General features: G+C 37.3%; 1 protein-coding gene across 2 annotated transcripts in view; it reads right to left on the reverse strand.

Annotated features, from left to right (window-relative positions):
* The window catches only part of GABRA3 (gamma-aminobutyric acid type A receptor alpha3 subunit), a 153,961-nt gene that overhangs the window by 103,805 nt on the left and 27,134 nt on the right, over nucleotides 1-23,022 (reverse strand). For both annotated transcript variants that reach the window (XM_029240645.1, XM_029240646.1), the window contains exon 2: nucleotides 22,206-22,327. In XM_029240645.1, the coding sequence (XP_029096478.1) occupies nucleotides 22,206-22,327 (122 nt within the window). The remainder of the gene's footprint in view (nucleotides 1-22,205; nucleotides 22,328-23,022) is intronic.

The raw sequence follows: 23,022 nt of genomic DNA on the forward strand, positions 1-23,022 counted from the left end.
AAAATTGAGGATATGGGGAGGGGGAAGGGTGAGCTTTGACAGGGCGAGAGAGAGTCATGGACATATACACACTAACAAACGTAGTAAGGTAGATAGCTAGTGGGAAGCAGCCGCATGGCACAGGGATATTAGCTCGGTGCTTTGTGACCGCCTGGAGGGGTGGGATAGGGAGAGTGGGATGGAGGGAGACACAAGAGGGAAGAGATATGGGAACATATGTATATGTATAACTGATTCACTTTGTTATAAAGCAGAAACTAACACACCATTGTAAAGCAATTATACCCCAATAAAAAAAAATACCTGATTTAAATCATTTTTAACTACTTATGTCAGCATCTTCTCTGGGCCAACCAGAAGAAATACATATTTGTTAGTCCTGAGATGGAACTTCTGAGCCACATCTTATCTGTCATGGGTTCTGTGTGATGTTGAACAAGATGTCAGTAATTCTGCAGTGAGGGCTTTCCATCCACATTCAATTAAATATACTCAGCAATTCTTGGGTTTGATCAATACTGTTGATGGATGGTTTAATCTTCAATTTTCTCCACTAACAATCTTCATGACGTCCTCTCCTAGAATCTTGAAGATGATGAGACAGATTGTTATGTAGTCATAGAAAATTTGGTATTAACCCTGCATGTCTACTTAAAGTAGTCTAGCATGCATAGGAGGCATACCAATGTACAGTGGAATCACCTAAATACTCAGGTTTACATAAGAGACAGTACTTGGAGGCATAGAGTGCAAAAAAAAACAAAAACTAAAACGTCAAACAATGTATATTCTAAAAGAGAAAGCCTATATCTGGGCATTTCACAATGCCACTCTACTGAGTCAAATAATCTCATTTATAACAATGAGTATGGCTCTCAGGGACTTTTGGTGGCCCCAAATCAGAAACATCACCTTACAGTATATCACTATCTATGGCACCTTTGTGGCCTGAGAGTTTATTGCAACCTTTCCTAACCCTCAATATTCCCTGAGCATTATTGGATTTAATCTCTGACCTCTTATTCCAATGGGGTAAGACATCACTCATTGTGAAAGTGTTCTTCTACCTCCATGGACAATCAAGCTACCTCATTTCTGTCTGCACTCTCCTCTGAGTTTTCTTTCTTTTTTTTTTTTTTTTTTTTGCGGTACACAGGCCTCTCACTGCTGTGGCCTCTCCCATTGCGGAGCACAGGCTCCGGACGCGGAGGCTCAGCGGCCATGGCTCACGGGCCCAGCCGCTCTGCGGCATGTGGGAACTTCCTGGACCGGGGCACGAACCAATGTCCCCTGCATCAGCAGGTGGACTCTCAACTACTGTGCCACCAGAGAAGCCCCTCCTCTTAGTTTTGAGCATATCAGCTGGGTCTTTGCGAATTGCAACACTTCTTATACCTCCCAGTGATATTGCCACTGATCAATTTACATTCCTACACTCTTCCAGACAAAAGACACCTTTCCATAAAAACAGTAGCTTTCCTCACAATGACTACCGCAAGTGGCATTCTGATAGCTGGTCATTCCCTTAGCAAGCCAGGTTTCCCAGAAGAACTTTCATTATATCTGCTGGACTAGTGGTTAGGATAAGGAGTATATTGACCAATACTGGACTTGAGAAGGCACAAGATGACACTTGGTCCTCCTTTCAATAGATACGAATTACCAGCCCAAATTTCAGCTCAGTGCTCAAAGCTGGATGACAATTAACTCCCTTGTGCCCTTCAGGATTGCAGTAATCATCAATCTAGTTGCCTTCTGACTCTACAGCTGACTTGCAGGCATTTCCACTCTTCATTATTTTCTTCTATATTTTGTCTCTTTCTCAGGAATCAGTTGGGATAATCCAGAAAAGTGGAGTATCTTTTAAAGGAGTTGTTAAACACACAATGCCTTCAACAGCTCTGATACCTGGTTCAGTGGAATACATCCAGAAAAGCCATCACAGTGCTATGTCTCCCACCTTCAGAATGTACCAAAGGCTATCCAAGCCTTCCAGTTAGTGTCCCCAGGGAAACAACGGTCTTATTCCACCTATGGCAAGGGTTACAGAGAGGTGGTACTGAACCAGCTTAGAACGGTGAATAGCTCCCATAGGCAAGGCTGAAGGTAATATATAGTATATCTGTGTAGCTTTGCAACAGTAACTCAGAAAACTCTCCAGGTTCTATATTCTACCTTTCCTTCTTTTCTCTCTCAGCAAATCTACTTTTCTTGCACTGCTCTTATGATTTCCATACTGTTGCCTGGTAACTGGTTTATTACTCTTGGCATAGTCTGCACCAGTTGGATTGTCTGCTTGGGCTCTCACTGCCACTTTCACTCCTGAGTATTTTCTTTCAGATATTTCTTATCTGCACATTCGGCAGCCCTAAAGTTAGTCATTCCCCACCTAACTTTGACACCAAGAATTCCAGCCTGAGTTTGAAACACTGAGCCCTCACTTTTTCCAGAGAGAGAAAAACCATGATATAGACACCTAAATAACTAACCCCCCTGCCAAAGGCAAAGAAGTAAATGCTACACAGATCCTACTAAAGACATGAGGTTTGAATAAGCAGTGGTCAATTCCTACTGAGGGAAACAATAAAAATGATACTCATGTTTACAGTGTTTAATTTTAGAAAACACTTTTGTATATATTATTTCATTTGCTTCTCACAATAAACCTGTGAGGTAAGTATTCATTCATTAAACAAATATTGAGGACTTACTATGGACTAGGTAGTATTTGGCAATACGGCAGTGAATCGAAGAGTCAAAAAATCCCCGCACTCCTAAAACTTACGTTCAAGTGGGGAAAAGTAGATAAAATATTTGTAAACTATGGTAATGGAATAGTTGCTATAGGGAAAATAAAGCTGGAATTTGGATGAGAAATTTTAAATACAATTGCAAAAACAAGGCCTCATTGAGCAGGTGCCATCCGAGCAAGAGGAGGCTTGTGTAATAATTCAGGTGATAGATGATGGTGCTCACACCAAGCTGGTAGCAATAGAGGTGATGGGAACTGGTCAGATTTTTGGATGTTTTGATGGCAGAATTTGTTACTGGATTGGATTTGGAAGAGGAGTTAAGTTTCCTGAGCAGCTATCATGTGTGCTGGTTACCCTCGTTTTGTTGTCAAAGGTGGGACATGATGACTTAGAGAGGTCAAATGACTTTCTTAAGGTCACTCATCTAGAATGAGCCAAAATAAAGTTATAAATTCAGGTCTTATAGCCCATGCTTGAAGAATTCATGATGGAAATGGTATTTAAGTTTTGACGAAAGAATAAGACCTTGAATGGTAGAGAGTTATGAGTGCATGCTAAACTAAGGGCATAACATGAATAAAGCCATTGCTGGGCTTCTAAACTGCTGATGGTACTTCTACTAGACCAAAACATAGGGAGGCTTCTATGATGAGTGCTGAAGCACTCAAAGCAGAGGAACAGAGAGATTAATGACTAAGAGAAGAGAAAGAAGGCAAAAGAATTAAGCATGAAATAAAAAGATGATAATCAAATGAAAGACACTAGCACAAACAGGAGATCAGACAAAAGAGTGAGAGATCACAATTTTATACTGAGCTCTTGAAGAAAGTTGAGCAAAGTGAATAGGAACTAGTCAAAGCAGGTATTCCTGCTGATTTGGAACCTTGCCACCCACAGTTCACACAGTGAAATGACGAAGCGTCCAAGACAGAAAGCAGCGAGGGGTCAGGTACAAGAAATCTGTTTTCAACCCTTGGTAAGTGAGGCATAATGGGAAGTTGATGCCACAAAAGAAAAAAGAGAGAACTATCTGTATAATAACTTTGTGCCCAACCAAAAGATATGAATCAGGAGAAAAGAAAGCATAGACAAAAATCAAGGCCTATGGGATCACATCAATTATATCCCATTCCTGGTTTTCCCTATACCTCTTCTATGGGCAAAACTCTGTGCTCAGTACTCCAGGGGAAGAGAGCAATTAACAGGACACAGTGTCTGCCTTCAAGTAACTTGCTAGGGAAGGGGAAGAACAAAGGAGACAGAGCATAGAACCATGTTATTGTCCACTCTGTAGCTAGCACTACTTCTCTTAGAAATCATTTCCAAAATCCGTTATACTGACTTGAAAAGATGGTAGTTTGGATTGGATGACAGGAGAGACTCTGTCCACTCATTGCTTTGCCTCATGCCTCCTCTTTCAGTGTGAAGGCTTCCAGATGGCTGACTATTTGTAGCTAAAGCCAAAGAATTCCAGTGAGAGAAAGCAAGATAGGTCTGATTAAATCCCACTGGGAAATCCCACCAGAGTTTGACTAATAAATTAATGCTAACTATGTCTATATAGCCTCATTAGAGGGGCATAAAGGGTAATATCCTGATACTTCAAAAGTTCTTCCCAGGGTCTATCTTAATGCCTCCTGTAGTTATTCCGTCCTGTCATGTTTTCAGAGATAGTGGTGACTATCTGGACGTCCTAAATGACCACCATGACATGGAAACATTGTTCTGGTTATTTAAAAGTGAATTTTAAGTTAATTATGTATTTTTGCTATTAATGTGATAAGTGGGGAAACTGCTGTGCTATAAGATAAGGCGCTTATTTGATGTTATGTGATAACTTGGTGCTAAAGTCAGAGATAGAATTCAATCTCTGCAGTCCTGCCTTAGGTATATTCCAACTATCTAGACCCATGCCTTCTTTAACACTGGTTGGTAGCTCTCTACTTCTCCACATTAATAGGATCCCAGGAAAGAAATGGTCTAGAGAAGAGTTATAGCAGGAAGGTGCTATATTAGGAGCAAATTTGTAGTAACCGGTAGGTCTCAGATCCATTAAAAGAAAGACTATAAAAGATAACTGAAGATAACTTATTTATAGAAATGGCAAGCAATTACAAGAGCTATTATTGTAAAGTTGAGTTTAAAAATGGATTTTATAGAGGACCAAGACAGTGGAGTAGAAAGACCCTGAACTCACCTCCCCTCAGATATATATCAAAACTACAACTACATATAGAGCAACACTCACTGAGAATGACTCAAAAACTAGTAGAATGGCTCTTCTACAATCAAGGCTGTAAAGAAACAACCACACTCAGTCTGGTAGGAAGGGAAAAGTAGCAAGCTGGTTGGGTCATGCACCCACAATGGGTGACCCAGAAGAACAGGGGGAAATCACAGGCTTAGGGATTCTCCCTGGAGAGCAAGGGGTTCAAGCCACGTATTAGGCAACCCCAACCTTGAGGACCAACACCGGGAAAAAGAGCCCCCTTAGCTGGTTTGGAAATCAGTATGACTTACTGGAGGACTGTATGAAACGAAGACTCCACTATTCAAGAGCCCATGCACACCACTTGCTTGCTCCCAGTCCTAGCACAGAGGCATCAGATTGAATTGCAATCTAGCTGGCCAGCCAGGACTGCCCCAGCACACACCCCAGACTGCACCAGGCTCCTGCTCCAGCCCATCCTGCTCCAGCACTGCTCCTTGCTAAGGTGGAGCATGCATTCCTGGAGGGAACAGAACCATCTCAGGCCTCAGCCCTGCCTCTGTCCAAGGTAGAGACAGCCATTGCCAGTGTGTGTGTGTGTTTGTGTGTGTGTGTGTGTGTGTGTATGCATGCGTGGACACTTGTGAGGGAACAGAACCAGCGCAGTTCCTGACTCTGCCTCTGGCTTGGGCAGAGACCACCACTGCTAGCATGTACATGTGTGAGCACACTGGGAAAGGAGTGGAAGCAGCTCAGTAGTGGAGCTACAACCCTTCCTGCCTCAACCCAGCCTCTAACCTAGGTACACACACTGGGGAAAAAGTGGAATCAGCTCAGAAGTGCAGGTCCAAGTCCTCAGATCCTTGCCACACCCCCAATAAAGACAGAGACTGCTATCATACTTGGGAGAAGCCCAACTCCCTCAGGATTCATGCCCCAGCCCCTTGGGCCCCAGCCCCACCCCCAATAGTACCAGTACCACTGAGCCTAGGAGAATCCCCAGTTCACACCTAGCTCTGGCTCCAGGCACTCCAAATCCAGCCCTACCTTCCACCAAGGCAGTAGCTGATAGTGCACCCCAGGCGAACATGCAGCCTGTGCTCACCACATGTCCACCATTCACACCAAAGCCACTGAGCATACACAGACTGCATAAGGATGCTCCCACACAAGGATACACATTCAAGACTGGGATAGGTAACTGTTTCACCTAATTTCATAGAGACAAACAAAGAAAGTTAAACAAAATGAGAAGACAGTGGAATATGTTTCAAATGAAAGAACAAGATAAAACCCTGAAAAAAGAAAACCCTAATGAAACAGAGATAAATAATTTACCTGATAAACAGTTCAAACCAATAGTAATAAGAATGCTAACTGAACTTGAAAAAGAATACATGACCAGAGTGAGATCTTCAACAAAAACTGGAAAATATAAAAAAGAACCAGTCAGAGCTGAATAATACAGTAACTGAAAGGAAAAACACACTAGAAGGAATTGACAGCAGACTTGGTGATACAGAAGAAAGCATAATTGATCTGGAAGGTAGAACAGTGGAAATCACCCAATCAGAACAGCAAAAAGAAAAACAAATTTAAGAAAATGAGGATAGGGTCTTCCCTGGTGGCGCAGTGGTTGAGAGTCCGCCTGCCAATGCAGGGGACACGGGTTCATGCCCCAGTCCGGGAAGATCCCACATGCCGCAGAGCGGCTGGGCCCGTGAGCCATGGCCGCTGAGCTGAGTCAGCACGTCCGGAGCCTGTGCTCCACAACGGGAGAGGCCACAACAGTGAGAGGCCTGCGTACCAGAAAAAAAAGAAAAAAAAAGAAAAAAAAAGAAAATGAGGATAACTTAAGGCACCTCTGGGACAACATCAAGCATACTAACATTTACATTATAGGGTTCCCAGAAGAAGGAGAGAGAGAGAAAGGGGTAGAAAATGTATTTGATGAAATCATGGCTGAAAATTTCTCTAACCTGAAGAGGAAACAGATATCCAGGTAAAGGACGCACAGAGTCCCAAACAAGATGAACCCAAGAGACACACAAAAGACATATCATAATTAAAAGGGCAAAAGCTAAATATATGGAGAGAATTTTAAAGGCACCAAGAGAAAAACAAAGAGTCACATACAAGGGAACCCACATAAGGCCATCAGCTGATTTTTCAGCAGAAACTTTGCAGACCAGAAGGGAGTGGCATGATATATTTCAACTTCTAAAAGAAAAAAACCCTACAGGGCTTCCCTAGTGGCACAGTGGTTGAGGGTCCACCGGCCGATGGGGACACGGGTTCGTACCCCGGTCTGGGGGGATCCCACATGCCGCGGAGCAGCTGGGCCTGTGAGCCATGGCCACTGGGCCTGCGCATCTGGAGCCTGTGCTCCGCAACAGGAGAGGCCGCAGTGGTGAGAGGCCTGCATACCGCAAAAAAAAAAAAAAAACCCTACAAACTAGGATACTCTAACTAGCAAGGTTATCATTCAGAATTGAAGGAAAGATAAAGAATTTCCTGGACAGGCAAAAACTAAAAGAGTTCATCACTACTAAACCGACCTTAAAAGAAATGTTTAAAGGTCTTCTCTAAGTGGGAAAGGTAAAGCTACAAGAAGTAAGAATTTACAGGAAAGAATATCCGAATACTAAAGGCAAATAAATAGTAAAGGCTATGGATCAACCACTTAAATAAGCTAGTATGAAGATTAAAAGCCAAATATTGTAAAATTAAATATAACTACAAAAAAAACTGTTAACGGATAAACATGAAGATGTAAAATATGACGTCAAAAACACAAAACGTGGGGAGGGGAGTAAAAAATATAGAGTTTTTAGAATGTGTTTGAAATTAAATGATTATCAGTTTAAAACATGTAGATATAAGTCAACACATATGAACTGTATGGTAAACAGAAATTTAAAACCTTCACAAAAACTAGAAAGAAAGGAACACAAGCATACCACTAAAGAAAATCATCAAACCACAAGAAAAAAGACTAAAATAAGAACAGAAAAGAATTACAAACACAATCAGAAAACAAGTAACAAAATGGCAGTAAGTACATACCTATCAATGTTCATTTTAAATGTCAATGAACTAAATGCTCCAATCAAAGACATAGGGTGGCCGGGCCAATTGGACATAAGAACAAGATCCATCTATTTGCTGCCTATAAGAGACACACTTCAGAGCTAAAGACACACGGAGACTGAAAGTGAAGGGATGTAAAATGATATTCCATGCAAACAGAGGTGAAAAGAAATCTGGGGTAGCAATACTAATATCAGACAAATCTGGGGTAGCAATACTAATATCAAACAAAGTCTATAACAAAAGACAAAGGACGGCATTATATAATGATAAAGGTGTCACTACAAAAAGAGAATGTAACATTTGTTAACATATATTCACCTAATATAGGAGCACCTAAATATATAAAGCAAATACTAACAGACATAAAGGGAGAAACTGAAAATTATACAATAATAGTAACACCCCACTTACATCAATGGACTGATCATCCAGACAGAAAACCAATAAGGAAAAGTTGCCTTAAGTGATATATTAGTCCAGTTGGACTTAGATATATACAGGACCTTCCATCTAAAAATAGCAGAATATTCTTTCTTTTCAAGTACACTTGGAAGATTACTAGGATAGATCACATGCCACAAAACAAGTCTCAACAAACTTAAGAGGATAGAAATTATATCAAGCATTTTTTTCTGACCACAACTGTATGAAACTAGAAATCAATTACAGGAAAAAAATGGGAAAAACATAAACAAGTAGAGACTAAACATGTTACTAAAGAACTAATGGGTCAACAAAGAAATCAAAGAGGAAATGAGAAAATACTTTGAGAAAAATAAAAATAAAAACACATCTTACTAAAATCTATGGAAAGCACCAAAAGCAGTTCTAAGAGGGAAATTTATAGCAGTACAGGCCTACCTCAAGAAAGAAGAAAAATTTCAAATAAACAACATAACCTACCATATAAAGTAATTAGAAAAGGAAGAATAAAGCCCAAAGTCAGCAGAAGGAAGGAAATAATAAAGATCAGAATGGAAATAAATAAAAGAGGGACCAAAAAAGACAAGAAAAGATCAATGAAACCAAGAGCTGTTATTTTGAAAAAATAAACAAAATTGATATGCATTTTAGCCAGGCTCATTAAGAAAAATAGAGAAAGGACTCAAATAAACAAAACTAGAAATGACAGAGGAGAAATTATACCTTATGTCTCAAAGACACAAAATATCATAAGAGAATACTATGAGCAGTTATGTACCAACAAATTGGACAACCCAGAAGAAAAGGACAAATTTCTAGGAACATACAATCTTACAAGACTGAATCAGGAAGAAACTGACAATCTGAATAGACTGATCACTAGTATTGAAATTGAATTAGTAATCAAAAACTTCCATAAAACAAAATTCTAAGAACTGACAGCTTCACAGGGGAATTCTTTCAAACATGTAAAGAAAAGCTAATACCTATTCTTCTCAAATTATTCCCAAAAATTGAAGAGGAGGGAACACTCCAAAACTCATTATATGAGGCCACCATTATCATGAAACACTACAAAAAAAGAAAATTAAAGGCCTATAAATCTGATGAATATAGATGCAAACATCCTCAACAAAATATTAGCAAACCAAATTCAACAATTTGTGAAAAGGATCAGACACCATGATCAAGTGTGATTTATTTCAAGGATATAAGGATGATTCAATATCCATAAATCAGTCAATATGATATATCACATTAACAAAATGATAAAAATCACATTATCATCTCAATAGATGCAGAAATAGAATTTGACAAAATTCAACATCCATTCATGCTAAAAACTCTCATTAAAGTTGGTATAGAGGGGACATATCTCAATATAATAAAGGCCACTTATGAGAAGCCCACAGCTAACGTCATGCTCAACTGAAAGCTTTTCCTTTAAACTCAGGAACATGACAAGGATGCCCACTCTCACCACTTCTATTTAACTTAGTATTGGAAGTCCTAGCCACAGCAAGCAGACAAGAAAAGAAATAAAAGACAACCAAATTGGAAGCAAAGATGTGAAACTGTCACTATTTGCAGATGACATGATACTATACATAGAAAATGCTAATGTCTCCACAAAAAAAACATGAGAATCAATAAAGTAATTCAGTAAATTTGCAGGATACAAGATTAATAAACAGAAATCTGTTACTTTTCTAATAAAGAAATATCAGAAAGAGAAAGCAAGAAAACAATTCCCTTTAAAAATCACACCAAAAATACCAAAAAAATAATAATAATAAACTTAACTAAGGAGGTGAAAGACCTATACTTTGAAAACTATAAAACACTGATGAAGGAAATTGAAGATGATACAAAGAAATGGAAAGATATCCCATGATCATGGATTAGAATAATTAATATTGTTAAAATATCCATACTACCCCAAACAATCTATAGATTTAATGCAATCCCTATCAGAATGCACAAACTAGGACAAATAATCCTAAAATTTATATAGAATACCAAAAGACCCTGAATAGTCAAAGCAATCTTGATAACAAAGAACAAAGCTGGAGGTATCATGTTCCCTGACTTCAAACTATACTACAAAGCTACAGTAATCAAAACAGTATTGTAGTGGCATAAAAACAGACAATTAGATCAATGGAATAGAACAGAGAGCCCAGAAATAAACCCACACACTTATGGTCAATTAACCTATGACCAAACAGGCAAAAATATACATTGGGGAAAATACAGTCTCTTCAATAAGTGGTGCTGGGAAAACTGGACAGAAACATGTAAAAGAATGACATTAGAATATTTTTCTCAAATAATATACAAAAATAAACCCAAAGTGAGTTAAAGACCTAAATGTAAGACCTGAACCATAAAACGCCCAGGAGAGAACATAGGCAGAACAGTCTTTGACATAAATTATAGAAATATTTTTTTGATCTGCTTCCTCAGGCAAAGGAAACAAAAGCAAAAATTAATAAATGGGACGATTAAACTTTAAAGCTTTAGCACAGCAAGGGAAACTATTAACAAAATGAAAGACAGGTTACAGAATGGCAGAAAACATTTGCAAATTATATGACCAACAAGGGGTTAATATCACAAATATACAAACAGTTCTTAAAAGCTCAGTATCAAACAAAAAAACCCCTCAATTATAAAATGGGCAGAAGACCTGAATAGACATTTTCCCAAAGAAGACATACAGGTGGCCAACAGGCACTTGAAAAGATGCTCAACTTTGCTAAACATCAGAGAAATGCAAATCAAAACCACAATGAGATATTATTTCACACCTATCAGAATGGCTATCATCAAAAAGACCACAATTAACAAATGTTTGTAAGGATGTGCAGAAACGGGAACTCTCCTACACTGTTGGTGGGAATATAAATTGGTGTAGCAACTGTAGAAAACAGTATGGAAGTACCTCAAAAAAAAAAAAAACTAAAATAGAACAACCATATAATCCAGAAATTCCACTCCTTGGTATATACACTTAGAAAGCGAAAATACTGATTTGAGAAGATATATGTACCCCAATGTTCATAGCAGCATTATTTACAATAGCCAATATATGGAAATAACCTAAGTGCCCATCAACAGATAAATGGATAAAGAAGTTGTGGTATGTGTACATATATATGTATACACTATATATACATATATATACCTATGCACACGCGCACACACACACACACACACACACACGTGCACATGCATACACTGGATTACTACTCAGCCATAAAACAGAATGAAATTTTTCCATTTGCAACAACATGGATGGACCTGGAGGGCATTATGCTTAGTGAAGTAAGTCAGGCAGAGACAAGTCGTCTATGTTATCACTATACGTGGGATCTAAAAAATACAATAAACAAATGTATAAAACAAAACAGAAACAGACTCCAAGATATAGAGAACTAGTGGTTAACAGTGGGGAGAGGGAAGGGGGAAATGGCAAGATGGTGTAAGGGATTAAGAAGTAGAAGCTACTATGTATAAAATTTAAAAACCTGTAAGGATATATTGTATAGCACAGGGAATAAAGCCAATATTTTATAATAAATGGAGTGTAATTAACAAAAATATTGAATCATGATTTGGTAAACCTGAAACAATAATATAAAATTGTAAATTGGCAATAGTTCAATTTTTTAAAAGTTTCTTCACATAAAAAAGACATTTATTAAGAGAGTAGAATTTAATATTCTCACCCCCCCAAAAAAAACAAATATATGAGGTAATGGATATGTTGACTTGCTGAGGGGTATCCTTTCTCACTGTATACACATATCAAACCATCATGTGGTATACTTAAATCCTACAATTTTATTTGTTAATTATACCTCAATAAAATCTAAAAACATAAGAGGCATGCTGATTCAAGTATGGAGATAGCATGAAGCTAAAAGTGATAGTACTAGTTCTGTGAAAAATGCCAGTGGTAGTTTGATAGGGATTGCATTGAATCTGTAGATTGCTTTGGGTGGTATAGTCATTTTCACAATGTTGAGTCTTCCAATCCAAGAACATGGTATATATCTCCATCTGTTTGTATCATCTTTAATTTCTTTCATCAGTGTCTTATAATTTTCTGCATACAGGTCTTTTATCTCCTTAGGTAGGTTTATTCTTAGATATTTTATTCTTTTTGTTGCAATGGTAAATGGGAGTGTTTTCTTATTTCACTTTCAAACTACCACTAGCATTTTTCACAGAACTAGAACAAAAAATTTCACAATTTGTATGGAAACACAAAAGACCCCAAATAGCCAAAGCAATCTTCAGAAAGAAAAACGGAGCTGGAGGAAGCAGGCTCCCTGACTTCAGACTACACTACAAAGCTACAATAATCAAGACAGTATGGTACTGGCACAAAATCAGAAATATAGATCAATGGAACAGGATAGAAATCCCAGAGATAAACCCACACACATATGGTCACCTTATCTTTGATAAAGGAGGCAAGAATATACAGTGGAGAAAAGACAGCCTCTTCAATAAGTGGTGCTGGGAAAACTAGACAGCTACATGTAAAAGAATGAAATTGGAACACTCCCTAACACCATACACAAAAATAAACTCAAAATGGCTTAAAGACCTAAATGTAAGGCCAGAAACTATCAAACTCGTAGAGGAAAACATAGGCAGAACACTCTATGACATAAATCACAGCAAGATCCTTTTTGACCCACCTCCTAGAGAAATGGAAATAAAACCAAAAATAAACAAATGGGACCTAATGAAACTTAAAAGCTTTTGCACAGCAAAGGAAACCATAAACAAGACCAAAAGACAACCCTCAGAATGGGAGAAAATATTTGAAAATGAAGCAACTGACAAAGGACTTATCTCCAAAATTTACAAGCAGCTCATGCAGCTCAATATCAAAAAAACAAACAACCCAGTCCAAAAATGGGCAGAAGACCTAAATAGACATTTCTCCAAAGAAGAGATACAGATTGCCAACAAACACATGAAAGAATGTTCAACATCATTAATCATTAGAGAAAGGCAAATCAAAACTACAATGAGATATCATCTCACACCAGTCAGAATGGCCATCATCAAAAAATCTACAACAATAAATGCTGGAGAGGGTGTGGAGAAAAAGGAACCCTCTTGCACTGTTGGTGGGAATATAAATTGATACAGCCACTATGGAGAACAGCATGGAGGTTCCTTAAAAAACTAAAAATAGAACTACCATACGACCCAGCAATCCCACTACTGGGCATATACCCTGAGAAAAACATAATTCAAAAAGAGTCATGTACCACAATGTTCATTGTGGCTCTATTTACAATAGCCAGGACATGGAAGCAACCTAAGTGTCCATCAACAGATGAATGGATAAAGAAGATGTGGCACATATATACAATGGAATATTACTCAGCCATAAAAAGAAACGAAATTGAGTTATTTGTAGTGAGGTGGATGGACCTAGAGTCTGTCATACAGAGTGAAGTGAGTCAGAAAGAGAAGAACAAATACCGTATGCTAACACATATATATGGAATCTAAAAAAAAAAAAATGGTCACGAAGAACCTAGGGGTTAGATGGGAATAAAGACACAGACCTACTAGAGAATAGACTTGAGGGTATGGGTAGGGTGAAGGGTAAGCTGGGACAAAGTGTGAGAGTGGCATGGAGAAATATACACTACCGAATGTAAAATTGAGAGCTAGTGGGAAGCAGCCACATAGCACAGGGAGGTCAGCTCGATTCTTTGTGACCATGCAGAGGGTTGGGATATGCAGGGTGGGAGGGAGGGAGACGCAAGAGGGAAGAGATATGGGGATATATGTATATGTATAACTGATTCATTTTGTTATAAAGCAGAAACTAACACACCATTGTAAAGCAATTATACTCCAATAAAGATGTTAAAAAATAAAATAAAATAAAAAACTAAAAGTGATAGTAATACACTGAACTTTTAGGATTTCAAAAGTTTTATGTAGGTTGAAATGATTAGAGTTAAACATATAGAATGAAATTTAATAAGGATAAATAGGGAAAATCATGCATTAATGTTTAAAAATAAATGCCATAGTACATCGGATTGAGGCAATTGGCTGGTCAATAGTCATGAGAAAAAGATCTGGTGGATTTTACTTGATAAAAAGCTCAGAGTAATCCAAGGGGGTAATGTCATCACCAAGTAGGCTAATTCTGTTTTAGGCTACATTAGTCCCTGTTTTACCATGAGGTAACTAGAACATATCCTGAGTATTATGCTCACTTCTAGAAAGCACACTTTAGGTTGGATATTAATAAACCAGTGAGGTCTCCAGAGCAGCATTTCCCAATCTGGTCTATGTGTTACTTACATTCCAACTGAGATCTTAATAGGTGTTTTGGGGGAAGAAACGTCCCATGGTCACCAAAGACTACATACTAAAACTTCATCCTATATATTCATAATTATCATTAACATATCAAGGAATTTGTGTAGTCCTGCATTAAAAACCTAAGTGAAGCTAAATGATATAAATATGTATTAAGAGAATGTAAAAGAAACAATAGAAAACTATTAAAATCAATAAGTCAATACAACAACGTCTCTGGATAGAAAGGCAAATATAAAACCAATCATGGGCTTCCCTGGTGGTGCAGTGGTTACAAATCTCCCTGCCAATACAGGGGACACAGGTTCGAGCCCTCATCTGGAAAGATCCCATGCGCCACAGAGCCACAAAGTCCTTGTGCCACAACTACTGAGCCTGCGCTCTACAGCCCGAGAGCCACAACTACTGAGCCTGCATGCCACAACTACTGAAGCCCAGGTGCCTAGAGCCCATGCTCCGCAACAAGAGAAGCCACCACAATGAGAAGCCTGAGCACCACAACGAAGAGTAGCCTCCACTCACCACAACTAGAGAAAGCCCATGCACAGCAACAAAGACCCAATGCAGCCAAAAATAAATAAAATAAATTAATTTTTAAAAATAATAAAACCAATCATATTTCTACACAGCAGTAACAAAATTTAAAAATAAAAATCAAGGGGCTTCCCTGGTGGCACAGTGGTTGAGAGTCCGATGCAGGGGACACGGGTTCGTGCCCCGGTCTGGGAAGATCCCACATGCCGCGGAGCGGCTGGGCCCATGAGACATGGCCACTGAGCCTGCATGTCTGGAGCCTGTGCTCCGCAACGGGAGAGGCCACAACAGTGAGAGGCCCGTGTACCGCGAAAAATAAAAAATAAAAAAAGAATAAATAAATAAAAATCAAGTCTCAAGGCATTGATTAATCAAAAATATGCAAGACCACCAAAATGAAAATGCCAAAACATTATTGAGAGAAATTAAAGGAGAACAAAATGAATGGAGAAATATATCATGTTCATCATTTAGAAGGTTTAGTATTATAATTTTTTAAATTCCTCAAGTTAACCTATAGACTCAAGGCAAAGTCAATTCCAGATTTTATTAGAAAATGATAAGCTGATTCTAAAAGTTATCTAGAAATGCAAAGGGCCAAGAATAGCCAAGACAATCTTTAAGAAGAACAAAGCTGGAGGACTTATACTACCAGATCTCAAACCTATCTATAATATAAAGTAATTAATATACAAGTGGCATTTATCATGAGAATGAAGGTTGGTTTAAACATTTGAAAATCAATGTAATTCACCATATTAAAAAAAATTTTTTAAGTCATAGAATCAACTCAATAGACACAGTAAGAGCATTTGAAAAATTGCAATATTCATTCTCATTAAAAATTTTCAAAACCAGAGTAGAAGAGAACTTCCTGAACTTGATAAAATGCATCTAAGAAAAACTTACACCTAACATCATACTTTATGGTGAAAGACTGGAAGCTTTCTCTGTAAGATCAAAAACAGACAATGGTGTCTGTTTTCATCTTTTCTGTTCAACATTATATGTGAGGTTTAGTCAGTGCACTAAAATAAGAGAAAAAAACCAGTGCATCCATATAGCACAGGAAGAATTAAAACTTTCTTCTCATATGACATAATCATCTAGGTATATAATCTGATGAAATCTTTTAAAAATGTTACTAGAAATTCCATTTCTGGCATGAAAGCATGACAAGCTCTGCAGACTTGCTCCTCAGTGAAATTTGCAAAATGTATTTTAAAAACTCCAATTTAAAGTTTCTGGAAATGGTCCTAAGGGCATACAACAAAAGAAAAGTAAACTATTTATTAAAGAAAATCAACTAAAACTCAGTAAGGAAATCAAGAGTCCAGAATATTTAAAACAAGAATTGTTCCCACCCTCCCCCTTCCCAGATCAGTCTGAAGGAAACTGTACTCCAGACTGGTGCAGCCCAGAAAGAACACAGGCCTCTCTCTTCTCCCAGCTCCCACTTAGAGGGCTATCTTCCTGGGAGCGGCAAGACACCAGCATTTCTCATCCTAGAGCAAGCTACCTATTGTTATGGCTAAATTCTGGGCAAGTTTGGCTGAGAGGTAGGAAATCCCTTCATCCTCCCAGCCCCCATTCATGGAATCTAGACTCTAACTTGGGCATGGCACTGCTGAGGTTACTGTGCCCTGAAGTGTCCTTGATCTGGTTCATGGGGCAGTGGTCCATGCTGGAAAAGGCAAGCTGAGGAGACCTGGAGCTGCTGTCAACCCCAGGCATGGGGACTTGATTTAAGGTTAGTCTTTTCTAAAACAGTTATCTAGTATTATAAGTTTTCTTTAATTTAGCACTACTTTATACCATGTTTTTAATTTTGTTTAATTGAAAAGGTTTTAAATTTTTCTTTTGAGTTCTTCTTTGACTTATATTTTATTTAGAAGTATATTATTTAGTTTGCAAGTACTTGGAGATTTTCCAGATATATCTGTTTTTAATTTCTAATTTTATTCCTTTTGGCCAGAGAACATACTTTGTATACTGTGAATTCTTTTAATTTTTTACAACAAAGAATATGGTCTATCTTGGTAAATGTTGTAGGTTCAGTTGAAAAGAAGGTGTATTCTGCTGCTGTTTGTTGGAGTGTTCTACAAATGACAATTAAGTCAAGTTGGTTGACAATGGTTCCTCTTTCTGCTACATTTACTTATTTTCTGTCTACTCGTTATATTGTTTATTGAGAGAGGAGTGTTAAAATCTCTAACTATAATTATAGATCATCTCTTTTTCCTTTCAGTTTCCTGTTTTTGCTTCATGTCTATGATTAGGTGCATAAATACTTAGGATTGTTATGTACTCTTTTCTTTCTCTTTATATTGGAGCATAGTTTATTAACAATGTTGTGTTAGTTTCAGGTGTACAGCAAGGTGATTCAGTTATACATATACATGTATCTATTCTTTTTCAAATTCTTTTCCCATTTCATTTATTGCAGAATATTGAGCAGAGTTCCCTGTGCTATACAGTAGGTCCTTATTGGTTATCTATTTTACATATAGTAGTGTGTACATGTCAATCCCAAACTCCCAATCTATCCCTCTCCCCCACCCTTTCCCCCTGGTACAAAACCTTAAGTTTGTTCTCTAAGTCTGTGAGTCTGTTTCTGTTTTGTAAATAAGTTCATTTGTATCATTTTTTTTAGATTCTGCATATAAGCGATATCATATATTTGTCTTTCTCTGTCTGTCTTTAAAGTGGGTTTCTCTCAGGGACCAATTGTGGGTCTTTCTTTTTATCTATTTTGACCATCTCTGCCTTTTAAAATAGATGTTTAGACTATTTATATTTAATGTGATGATTAATATGGTTGCTATTGGTTTTCCATGTGTTTCATCTATTCTTTGTTACATTTTTCTCTTTTTCTGCCTTCCTATTGATTTTATAAACTTTCTTGCTTTATTAGCTATAATTTTTAAGTTCTACAGTGCACATTCTTAATTTATTACAATCTACCTACAAGTAATAATATCATATCACATCATGTGCAGTGTATTTCCATTTCATCTTCTGGCCTTTGTGCTATTGTTGTCATACATTTTCCTCACATATACATTATAAACCACACAATACAATGTTATTATTTTTGCTTTAGGTAGTTATTTATTAAAGATATCTAGAAAAAAAGAGACATATTTACCCACATATTTTCCATTTTTGTTGCTCTTCCTTCCTTTTTATACATCCATTTTAATTTTATTTACTTATTTATTTATTTTAATTTTGTTCTATTCTATTCTATTCGGCTGCACTGAGTCTTAGTTCTGGCATATGGGCTCTTAGTTGTGGCATGAGGGGTCTAGTTCCCTGACCCAGTATTGAACCTGGGCACCCTGCATTGGGAGCATGGAGTTTTAACCACTGGACTAACAGGGAAGTCCTATAGATCCATATTTCTATCTAGCATCATTTTCCTTCTGCCTGACACATTTCCCTTAACATTTCTTGCAGTACAGACCTGCTGGTGATGAATTTTTTAGCCTCTATATGTCAGAAAATGTATTTATTTTACCTATGTTTTTAAAATATATTATCTCTGGTACAGAATTCTAGATTGACATTTTTAGTATTTTAAAGCTGTTGCTAACTACCTTCTTGCTTCCCTGTTTCTGACAAGAAGCCTGCTGTCTTTCTAAAATTTTCCCTGTGTATATAAATGTTCTGTTTCACTATGTTTGCTTTTAAGATTTTCTCTTTATCACTAGTTCTAAGCAATTTGATAATTTCCCTTGGTATAATTTTCTTCATGTTTCTTATTTGTTGAACTTGGTTTGGGCAGATTATAATTTTCATCAAATTTAGAATATTTTTTGACTAGATTTTCTTCAAAGACATTTTCTGCCTCTCCCTTCAGATAATCCAGTTACACTTATATTAGGCCACTTGAAGCTATCCCACAGTGCACTGATGTCCTGTTCACTTTTTCAGTCTTTTCTTCCCTCTGTGTTTCATTTTTGCTAGCTACCATTGCTATGTCTTCAAGCTCATCAATCTTTTCTTCCTCAGTGTCTAATCTGTTGTTAGTCTCATCTGGTATATATTTCACCTCAGATATTGTGCTTTTTATACCTAGAAGTTCAATTTGTTTTTGTTTTTTTAACTTACATGTCTCTACTCAACATGCTCATATTTTCCTATACTTTTGAACATATGGAATTTAGACATATCTATTTTAATATACTTATCTACTAATTAATCTGTGTCATTTATGCCTCTGTTTTTATTGATTGGTTATTCTGCCTTTTGGGGTTGTATTTTCTTGCTTCTTTACATGTCTGGTAATTTTTGACTACATACCAGCCATTGTACATTCACCTTGTGTAAATATTCTTAAACTTTGTTCTGAGATAATGTTCTGAAAACATTTTGATATTTACTTTTCAAGCTTGCTTTTAAGCTTTGTTAGTTGGGACCAGAACAGCCTTTGTTTGGGGATGGTTTTGCCATGCCACTGAAGCCATATTCTTCTGAGTACCCTACCCTAACCCCATATGTTGCAAGTTTTTCCACTCTGGTTGGTAGGAACACAAGTTATTCCCAACCCTATTATTCCATCTGCTGTTGTCCAGTGGTCCTTTCCTTAACCTTGGGCTGTTTCCTTATATGCATGAGCTGAGCAGTACTTACCTGAAAACTTGAGGGAAATTCTCAGCAGATTTCTGGATCTTTCCCTCTGCACAACTCTCACTTCTCCATGCACCTCTTGCTTCTTCTCTGCCCTACAAATTTTAGCCATCTTGGCCACCCCAAATTCAAAACTCTTTCTCATCAACTGAGGGAGTCCACCAGGCACTATGTGGATTCTCCCTCCCTACACTGCAGCCTGAAATTTATAGAGGCAGTAAGGTGATATAATCCTACGGCTCAGCTTGTTTGTTTCACTTCTTTCAAGAATCACTGTCCAGTGCTGCCTTTGTTCAATTTCTGATAACTACTATATACTATGTTTGTTCATTTCTTAGTTGTCTTTTAAGAAGATAAATCTGGTTCCTGTTACTCCATGTTAGCCAGAGCAAAAGGCTCCATGCATATTTTTCATGGGTACTCAAACTCTGAATGTCTACAACTAATTGCCACCTCCTTCCCCTACCTTCTTTGTTCCAACCAAACTCCAAAAGAAAGAGAATAAAACAAAATACTACTGTTCCTCCTCCAATATTCCTTATTTTAGAAAATGGCACCACTCAGTCATCTAAACCAGGAACTTAGAGGTTATCATTTTCTCCTCCCTTTCCCCTAATCCCATAATTTAATCAGTCACCAAATTCTCTACATTCCCACAATCATCACCTTCATTCTGGACAACTGAAATCAATTTCTGACTGGTCTTCTCTTCCTCCAATACTGCCCTGTTCCAATCTATTATTTATACTAAAGCAACAGCCATATAGCCTTCATCTAAAAACAAACAACACCAAAAAAAGACCATGCAAACATATCTTTAACTTTAATTAATAAGTGAGTTTATTATAGTGGTATAGGTATAGTAATTCCAACACTATTCACTATTTTATGTATATTGTAGAATAAAACAAATTAGTAAATCAGTGAAGAATAATTTGTTCAACTGGAATTAGTGGTATCAATATAGACTCATTACACATGCACATACACATATATGTCTACATTTATACACATATTTGTATATATATCTATATGTATATAGATATGAATATATACAGGTGTGTGTATATGTATATATGTAATTTTCTATTTTCTCAATTCTGTCCACTGAAAGGTCCTAGAAGCAAATGACACCCAGTAGCAATGAAAATATCTAGCACACAGAAGTTGGATTTTAAATATAATTTCCCACAAAAAAAGATCCTGTTTCTTCTTGGAAAAAATGATTGATTATAAGGCTGAATGAGGGAGAGTACAAGTTAAGTCTGGAATATACTGTGCCAAAAAGTGCTCAAAAATGAGAATATATCAAAAGTCAGCTTGAATAAGCTCCCACCAAGCAAACACAGGGAATTATGAACAAACATTGTAATCAAAATAGATAATAATATATAATAATATTAATGGATTACATTTCATTGAATAAAATAAGAATCCATCTGTTCATGCTGATAGTTACCTAATTAACTAAAGAGAAGGAAAGGGTTTTATTACAATAGAATATCATATAATAAATGTAGATAATTGGCAAAATTTGAATATGGACTACAGATTAGAAAATAGTATTATGTCAGGTCACATTTTCTGAATTTATAATTTCATTGTAATTTTATAAAATAACTTCTTTGTTCTAAGAAAATACACACTGAAGTATTTAGGGATAAAGGGTTATGATATCTGCATCTAATTCTCAAATGGTTCAGGAAAAAACATAAATACATTGGTATACTTGCCCTTTCAATATGGTCCATGAGGTATTATAATGCATTTACTTCATTGCGATCATATTGCTGATCATACTAAACTGAGATCCCATCTAGCCATCAGATTTCTCCTCTTTGGAATATCAGGCTGATATGTGCTCAGGGTTTTTAGAACAAAGACATGTTTCCCAGCTGTTCCTGGGACACACCTGCCATCCAGGCAGGGATTGGTATTTTATTACCAGAAATGGGTGTGACCAAATGTTGTGGTTTAATACCCTATATGCATTTACCTAAGTGAAATTTGGAACCTTCCAAAACCAGACCAGAGAGATTGACCATTGAAATGAAGGATTAGAACTAATTTCCAGTGCTCAGAGGGAAGAAACTCAGCTTTACACTAACCTCATTGATCAAGACACTATTGAAGGTACCTTAAGAATCTTTTTAGATGACAGTAGCCAAGAAGATCTTGAAACAATAACTGACCTCCAAGCCCAGGTCGCAGCCGGTTGTCATAGCCATCCAGAAGACGATCCAAGATTCTGGTGAATATAGTGATGTTGTCGGTGCTGTCATCAGGAATATCTGGAGCATGCTTCGGAGAGAGTCTGAGGCAGTGGAAGAAAAAGAGACACAAAATAATAGTTCTTAATAGCAAACAATTAAATGTCTAACACTTTAATTCAAGAAAATGTCAATCAGTAGACTGGGCCAATTAAATAGCTTTGTACCACAACCAAACCAGCAAGCACTTTGGCATGAGCCAAACATACAGTCCAGCCCCAACCCAGCAGTGGAGAAACACCAGTAGAAATCTCGGACAGGATATCTGTGGGAATAATACATGGCATAAAGTTGATTTATCACATTTTGTTTCATGAACAAAAGGGCCTCCAAAAAAAAGGAAAATTTTGTTAACTTACCCCTTTTCTAGCCTAGAGAAACACAGGTTCACAGGACAACAGACCCAGAAAGACCTTTGAATTACATGTAATCTACCTATCTCTCACCCTATGGAGATAAGGCAACAAAGCAATAGCAGTCCATTAAATGTTAAAGCTACCAGAACTCTTAAGAGATTCCTAATCTCTTTCATTTCATACATGGGGAAATAAGCTCAGAGAGAACACCAAATTTGCCCACAGTCATATTGCTAGTGAGGGTCAGAGATAGAACTATAATCCAAATTTTCTGATTTTCTAGAGACCCTCAGCTACCTTCTGCTTATCCAGTGTGGATGCCTTCTGCAAGCCTTTCCAAGCAGTAGGCACTTTACTAATCACCTAATCAGGCCGAGGCTGTG

Source organism: Monodon monoceros, unplaced genomic scaffold (assembly GCF_005190385.1).
Source record: "Monodon monoceros isolate NGI ecotype Baffin Bay Population unplaced genomic scaffold, NGI_Narwhal_1 Super_Scaffold_22, whole genome shotgun sequence".
Lineage (NCBI taxonomy): Eukaryota > Metazoa > Chordata > Mammalia > Artiodactyla > Monodontidae > Monodon > Monodon monoceros.